Raw genomic sequence first — 8,242 nt, forward strand, 5'->3', positions numbered from 1 at the left:
AAAAGTATTAGTTTTCTAAGAGTACGAAAATGCGTTTGAGAAACCAGAAGCGGGACATAAGTCGAACGTAAACGTACAAGACATCGGAACCAAAATTACAAGATAACTGGGCATGAGAATATAATATAATATATAATTAATTAATTTAAATTATATATATTATATATATTATATTTAATTATGTCGACAAGCTAGATTACAAAACATTTGTGTGCTGGACAGTTGGCCCATGCGATCGCATGGGAAAATGCATATACAGCCATGCGATCACATGGCAAGGGATTTCAGGACAAGTCTATAAAAGCTCGATTAATCTGGTCACAAAGCACACACTCTTCTTCTATATTAATTCCTCTGTAATGTGTGTGTATATATATATATATATATATATATATATATATATATATATATATATATATATATATATATATATATATATATATATATATATTATTATTATTATTAAGCTTAATATTATTATTAATCTTTTGGTTAGGAGTATTATTATTAGTAGTATTATACATAAAATACTACGACGAGGTCATGAGCGGGTCACTTTCGAAATAGGTTTTCGAGCGGGATAGAGTTAAGGAAACTATGGGTTATAGCTATGGAGGTTATGAGTAATGTTCATGGGTATTATTCGCAAGTCAAACCTAGTGTTTATCATCTCTGTTGCGTCTACATACTTCCTGCAATATTGAATCACAATATTGATACGTGAGCATTCATATCTTATCTTTTATATATTATTAGTGTATCCATGTCTAGTGCTCGAGTATATATATATATTTATGCATGCTTGTATGCTAAATCTTGTCGTTAGATAGCTTATAATGAATCACGAATTTGATATATATGCTACTGATAAAAAGTATATGATATGCATGTTTTTGGAAAGCTGGCGAAAAATCAATAACTTTTTATTTAGAAATCGCGTAATTTCGATAAACGAATTAAAAGATATGGTCAACTGAATTATGATTGACTTTAATTGAATTGCTTTTGAATCTGCAATTGATATTTAAATAACTTGTTTATAAGATTGATAAATTGGATTTTCAAATATTACTAATCGAGTAAATGAATTCTTACATAAGGCACGTCTCGTTTTGTTGAACAATTGTCAAAATTGATTGTTTTATCATATTTTAAAGTCTTATAAAAACTATAGTTTAATTTTACAAGTATTGAGAAACTATGTGAAATGTTAAAATGTTTCGATTACCATGATCATTCAATTATAGTATTGAGTCAGATTAACTTTTTGAAATAACTTTTGATAACTTTTGTATGTCGATCTCGAGCATTAGAATAGTGATACACTATGACCTGACCTAGTTTGATAGACATTTATTGACCAACATATGTTCTCTAGGTTAAGATCTACGGTTATTTGGTATTCTGAGTTTCGGTCACATTTCGGTGAATGACTTTATGTGCTGCTAAGGTGAGTTTATAGATCCCTTTTTAAATGCTTTTGCAATCTATATTTTTGGACTGAGAATACATGCACTTTATTTTAAACGCAATGGATACAAGTACATACTAAATTTTACACCGAGTTTGAACCGAAAATCCCTTAGCTTTGGTAACTAGTAACTGCTGGTTATAAGAACTGGTGGGCGCGAGTAGTTATATATGGATCCATAGGGCTTGAAATCCCCGTCTGTTCCAGGTATAAAAACACTAGCCTGAACTATAAAACAGACGTATGCTATTTGAGGTTAGTACATGTTGGTTTGCGTGTATTGTATATGTTGGTTGCATGTATGTTAAAACAGGGGTACTTATTATATAGACATTAAAGTTTAGTTACCAGGATGCTCAATCTTGTAGAATATTTTGATAAACGTTTCGGATGAAACAACTGAAATCTTGTGATCCACCTTTATATATAGATTATGCGAAACATTAAAACTATGAACTCACCAACCTTTATGTTGACACTTTTAAGCATGTTTATTCTCAGGTTCCTAGAAGTCTTCAGCTGTTTGCTTATATGTTATACAAGCTATTTGCATGGAGTCATACATGCTTTATTCAAGAAAACGTTGCATTCACAAAACCATCATCATGTATCTATTTTGACTGCATTGTCAACGGAAGTATTATTGTAAACTATTATTTACGGTGATTGTCTATATGTAGAAATCATCAGATGTCGAAAACCTTGGATTTAATTATTCATTTATGGTATACCTTTTTAAAAGAATGCAATGTTTATAAAATGTATCATATAGAGGTCAAATACCTCGCAATGAAATCGATGAATGACGTATTCGTCCATATGGATTTGGAGCGATCGTCACAGAAAAGGACATGCATCGGTGGCTGACAAGTGACCTTACAAGACCATGTGGGAATGCAGAAGTTTAACGCATGTGCAGACATATGTTATTCTTTGTCAACGCCTAGGGAACACAACATTTTATTTGTTTAATCAAATAGTGTTGTCAAACCGAATTGGGGTGTTCCTGCAAATAGCTACCAAAGAGAAAAGAAGAGAGCACGCTCTCTGATGCAGTTGTCCCCACAAGTACAGACATCCTATGTACAAGTGGATAATATAACAATTACATGGATAATATGACTACTAAAAATAGAAATATCCACTATTGTAATAACTAGTTGTGTAGGTTTATTTATTTAGAGTCCAAACGTGTAATAGCTTAAGATATCCTCGATAGCTATAACTTAGGTGTAATCTGTATCAACCAACTATCATTCCGCCAAGGATATTCGTAATTCTTTGTGATTCAATCAATAGAGAATAAACAGTTGAAAATTATCTTAGACTCTATTTAAATTACTTACTTGAATACTAAATCGCTTTAACTGTTAAGTTAATTCAAAAGAATTGTATTCACCGCTCTTCTACAATACTCATGTTGTTAATCAAGGGATCAACACACCGGACACCTCACTTTGTTTGATTAAAACCCAACATTTACCACAAATAACATGGTGTTTGTCTCCTCTTTTCCGCCTACATGTCACGAGAAATGTCCCACAAACGCCTGTAAGGGGCGTATGTAACCAGGCGTTTGTTAACAAAAAAACGCATATGAGAGATGGCGTGATTGTGAGATGGCAGGAAAATGAAATTCTTGGATTTTCTGACTCGCCCCCGGCTACGTGTCCTTTGGACCATGCAATTGGTCCTGATTATTTTCTCTCTCAAATTTTTAATTATTTACACTTTAAATACCAATCAAATTTTATCACATCACCTACATACTTCTTACAAGCTCTCCATTAGACTATTTGTAACGGTTGTGGCGTTTGTTTGTGGTGTCACTTGCCTTTTTGCATTTTTTGGATGAGTAGGACGTGTTTCTTTTTTGGGTGGAGTAGTGGTGGTGTTTCTTTTTGGTGTTACTTTTTACTGGAATGCTGAGGTGACATTTTTGTAACGACCCGAATTTTTTGACTTATACTTTTGTGCTCTATACTTTTACGAATCTGCGTATATGTGAGTACTGAGCTAGTTTATGCTCTGGGATCTTTACTCATGATTAATTATTTTCGTTAGTATCTTACAACGTATTGTTAAGTGCGTAACCACTTAACTTGATCCTCGAATGCTTTTACGATCGCTAGTGTTACTTGTCATTTAAAACGAGCTATGTACTTTGTACATGTTAAACTTTTGTCATAATTGAAATAATATGACTACGTAAAACTAATTGTTATTTCCTAATAACAATTACTTGGCTTATTGGTTGCTTAATTACGCTTAATGTTTTACTAATGCACACTAGTTAGTCTTAATGGACTTTTTACCTTAATGGACTTAGCCCACTCTACTCTAGCTAATGGACTTTTAAGTTAGCCCAATTTTAATGGAATTATGACCTATTAAAATGTAAGATAAAACCTCATTTAGGTGAGCCAACATACTAACATTTTTGCTAGCCATTACTACACATGTTGCATAGGATCCCAACAACAAGCACCACCTTTGTACCACCACCATGCAAAAAGCAAAAAGTTGTCCCCCTTGTTCCCCCCAAGACCTACGGCCTAGCCACCCCACCACCACTATAAAATGCAAGCCTCATCCTTTATTTCACACTTGATTTCATTCTCATTTTACACACGCTTGCTCTCTAATTTTCTCTCTAGTATTTCTCACACTAAAGTTGTAAGTTCTTAAATTTTCTTCTTCGTCTCTTTTTCTTCTTAATCACGACATCATCATCATCATCATCATCATCATCATCATCATCATCATCATGAGATCAAGCTTTTTAGCTTTTCTTGTAGATTCAAACTTTGATTTGAATCCTTCAAGGACATAAAAGATTCAAGCTTTCTAGCTTTGAATCTTCATTACCTTGATAGATCTAAGCTTTATAGCTTAAGATCACTTTGTTTTTGTTAAAAGATCAAAACTTGTGTTTATGATCTTCATGAAACTTGAAGATCTAGCTTTTTTACTTTAAAGATCTTCAAGAACATAAAAGATTCAAGCTTTCTAGCTTTGGATCTTCATTACTTTGTTAGATCTAAGATTTATAGCTTAAGATCACTTTATTTTGTTAAAAGATCAAAACTTGTGTTTATGATCTTCATGAAACTTGAAGATCTAGCTTTTTGCTTTAAAGATCTTCAAGAACATAAAAGATTCAAGCTTTCTAGCTTTGAAATCTCATAATTATTGTTAAGGGATCCAAGCTTTCTAGCTTAGGATTTCATTACTTTGTTTGATCAAATTTATGTAACTTAAGGTCTTGCTTGATTTGAATCAAAGTTTGTAGCTTTAATCTTGAATAGAACTTGTATTTGTGTTAAGAATAAGAACATGATGTAACCTTGGTTCGTCATCCTTCTAAAACTCTTAAGTGAGTTGTATTTCTTGTTAGTCTTGACATTGTGTGTTTATGGTTGAAACTTGGTTAAAGTGATGCTAAAACATCAAGAGTTGTACACTTGAGGCTTATACGCATCAAGGATGAGAACCGTGATGAGCATCAAACACCAAGAAACCCACTGGAGCACTTGTTTACTGTTTTTAGGGTCTGATCAGACTCCTAGGACTTTTGGAAAGTTGATTTTCAGATAGTTCGGTTTTAGTAGATGAATTTTCGTTTAATACTCACCTAAATCTGATATACGGTTTAGGATTTATAACCTTCCGAAAAGCACTACGCCTTTGTAACGACGTGCTGAAAATTCTGACCTACTCGCGCTTGAACTGTCGCCACGGTCAAACGACATCGAGTTAGGATCTGAAAATTTGAAAGCGGTAAGAGGACTCACATACGGATCCTTGGCCACTGACCACGCATCTTTTCAGTTTGTATAGAGGTCGTAGCATCTGTCCGAAGTCAGCCCTTTGTTTCGATCTCTATTCTTGTTGAAAACGTACTTTATCTTTTACGAATGATGATGATGATGATGATGATACTTTAGACTTAACTTATTTACCTTTAAACTTTTTGGGACAATTTACTGACTTAGTAACCTTTGACTTAGGTTGAGGACCTTTCGGACTGACTTACTACTTGCTTACTTTTTCATATCGACTTTTACCGCATTTATCACTGTGAGTTATAGCTCCCTTTTTACTTTAACTATTTTTGGGACTGAGAATACATGCGCTTTTTATGTTTTACATACTAGACACGAGTACTTTAACTTTATATATGTGTGGGTGATATAACGGCACAAAGATTCCCCTTAGCACGATAACGTTTAGTCATTGGTTTTTAACCAGTGAACGCGAATCTTAGATATGGATCCATAGGTTTTGACATCCCCACTCGGGCTAGTCGCGCTAGCATTTAACGGGTGTTTAATACTTCGAGAACATACGCACTCTCCAAGTGTACTTTTAGGAGGTGATATATTATTTTACGTTAAGTTAATTACCGGGTGCCCACGGACAAGCATATACTTTTCATACTGTTTTGAATACGAAATCTTGTGGTCTACATTATATCGATGTTTACAAAAACTATAGCTCACCAACATTCGTGTTGATATTTTAAAGCATGTTATTTCTCAGGTGCTTAGACGTTGTTGCTTCCGCTGTTAGACTTGCTGTTATAGACCCGCTGTGTTAGACTTCCGCTGCATTGTTTAGAGATGTCTCAATCATGAAACTTTTACTTTGCATTCACAACTTATGTTACATTTGAACAATGGCTTTGTAATGACCTTTGTGTCACGTACTTATGTTAATGCTTTCTATTCGTAGAAGCATGCTTTCTTTTGTAAAATATTTGACGTTGGTAAAGACGTTACCTTTTCATGAATGCAAAACTTGTTTTTAAACTGCATATAACCGTGTAATGATCCTGTTGTTGACTGCATATAGTGTTGTAAACGGCTAGTGTTTACCCTATATATACGACCACTCTTCTTAAATCATAACACACATATCATCTCTTCTAAATCTATCAAATCATAAAACACACACTTCGAAATGAGTCCGTTGAATGTTGTTGTTAAAGTTCGTTACGGGGGTGAATTTGATCAAGAATTGATGATTTATACCCCGTACGAAACACGAGATTATTACATGGATGTTCGTAAGTGTCCAAGTTATATGTCGTTGCTTGAGTTGCTCCAGCGACACATAATCCACCCCACTAAACAAATATGGTTTTTCAAAAAACTCAACGCTCCTGCCTCGCTACTAGAAGAAGATCACGATTGGTTTGGTGCGATTGGGCGAGCCTTGTTACGTAACCAACCAATTACGCTTTACACCGAATGGATTGATGAAAGCTATGCCATTGAGGCAAGTGAAGATGAAGTTGTCCCTGAATCTCAGCCGTGGCAGCAATATGATATCCGCGATTACGAAGATTGATGATTGTGTTTGTTGAAGATAGCCGTTAGGAATTTAAGTTATCGTGTTTAGAAAAGTATGTTGTTGTTTTTTTCTTTAAGAAAATAATGTAATCGTTTTGGAATTAATGAAATAAACGGCTATCTCTTTAAGATAGAAAACAATTCATAAATATAAATAAGCATAAAGTACATTAATTTAAATTACTAAAATGAAACATTATATAATTTAAAATTCCTAAACGAAACTAGAAAATACATAACAAACTACGCACCATTAGCATTACGAAAGTAAGGTGATAAGTTCCAAACGTGCTCGGTTAAATCTGACTCCAACTGTTTGTGAACTTGCTTATCTCTTATTTCCTTAATCATTGCATCTCGATCCCTCAAATTCAGTTCTAAATGTCTTGTTGGGTTCCTTTGTATCATTCTTTCTTCTCGCCGTCCAATAACAAAACCGTTATTTTCTTGAATCATGTTATGTAGAACAACACAAGCATACATATGTCTTCTAATTTTGTTGAAGTCTATAGATCTTGCCGGAGTTTTTAGCATTAAAAATCTACCCTGTAATACTCCAAATGCACGCTCAATATCTTTTCTTGCACTTTCTTGAAACCTTTTAAATTTTTTACGAGGTTCGTCAGTTGGATTATGAGGCGCTTTACCAACATAGCCCATTCTGGGTATATACCATCACCTAAGTAATACCCTCTTTCGTAGCGATGACTGTTTACTTCAAAGGGTGAAGGTGGAGCTGTTCCATCTTTTATAGTGTTAAACAATGGAGAAAAATACAAAACGTTAATGTCGTTGTTCGAACCTGCCATACCAAAGAATGCATGCCATATCCACAAATCTTGTGAGGCGACTGCCTCAAGCATAATAGAAGGCCCTTTCTGATCACCTATTGTGTATTGTCCTTGCCAAGCAATGGGACAATTCTTCCACTCCCAATGCATATAATCGATACTACCTAACATACCCGGTAAACCATGTTTTTGTGCATAAAAATTATAAAGTCTAGCAATATCTTCGGCAGTTGGTTTTAGCAAATACTGTCTAGCAAACAAATGAAATACGCATTGACAAAAATTTTCAAGACACAATGCAGCCATTTTCTCCCCAATTTTTATATATTCATCAAACAAATCAGGAGTTGTTCCATACGCCATTTGACGTATGGCCGCTGTGCACTTTTGGAGATTGTCAAACTTTGACGGCCCGTTGCATCGGGCCGTTCCCGTTGTATGTAATTTGATAAGAAGGAAATGGAAGAGTGTGTGTAAAAATTACAAATTCATATACATATATATATAGAAAATGAAAAGTAAAAAAATCAAACAATTTTTTTTATATGTAACGGTCAAAAAAGGGCCAACCACAAACTGCCACGTGTAAGTGACATCCGGCACCTCACCCGTCTCTTCCCGACTGA

At 34.3% G+C, this 8,242-nt stretch overlaps 1 protein-coding gene across 1 annotated transcript; it reads right to left on the reverse strand.

Moving 5' to 3' along the window:
• Nucleotides 1–7,068: 7,068 nt before the first annotated feature.
• Nucleotides 7,069–7,979, reverse strand: LOC139842512 (uncharacterized). The gene is made up of 2 exons (XM_071832644.1): nt 7,473–7,979; nt 7,069–7,371 (listed from the first exon to the last, which is right to left on the reverse strand). The coding sequence occupies exons 1-2, from the start codon at nt 7,977–7,979 to the stop codon at nt 7,069–7,071; spliced, it is 810 nt and encodes a 269-aa protein (XP_071688745.1).
• Between the last annotated feature and the right edge of the window lie 263 nt (nt 7,980–8,242).

This window comes from Rutidosis leptorrhynchoides, chromosome 4 (assembly GCF_046630445.1).
Source record: "Rutidosis leptorrhynchoides isolate AG116_Rl617_1_P2 chromosome 4, CSIRO_AGI_Rlap_v1, whole genome shotgun sequence".
Lineage (NCBI taxonomy): Eukaryota > Viridiplantae > Streptophyta > Magnoliopsida > Asterales > Asteraceae > Rutidosis > Rutidosis leptorrhynchoides.

Excerpts from the sequence above, each read along its gene's own strand:
- LOC139842512 (XM_071832644.1), bottom strand. The coding sequence starts at position 7,979 with ATGGCGTATGGAACAACTCCTGATTTGTTTGATGAATATATAAAAATT. Across the intron at positions 7,372-7,472 it reads ACCCAGAATGGGCTATGTTG|GGTAGATTTTTAATGCTAAA; the intron begins GTAAAGCGCCTC and ends GGAGTATTACAG.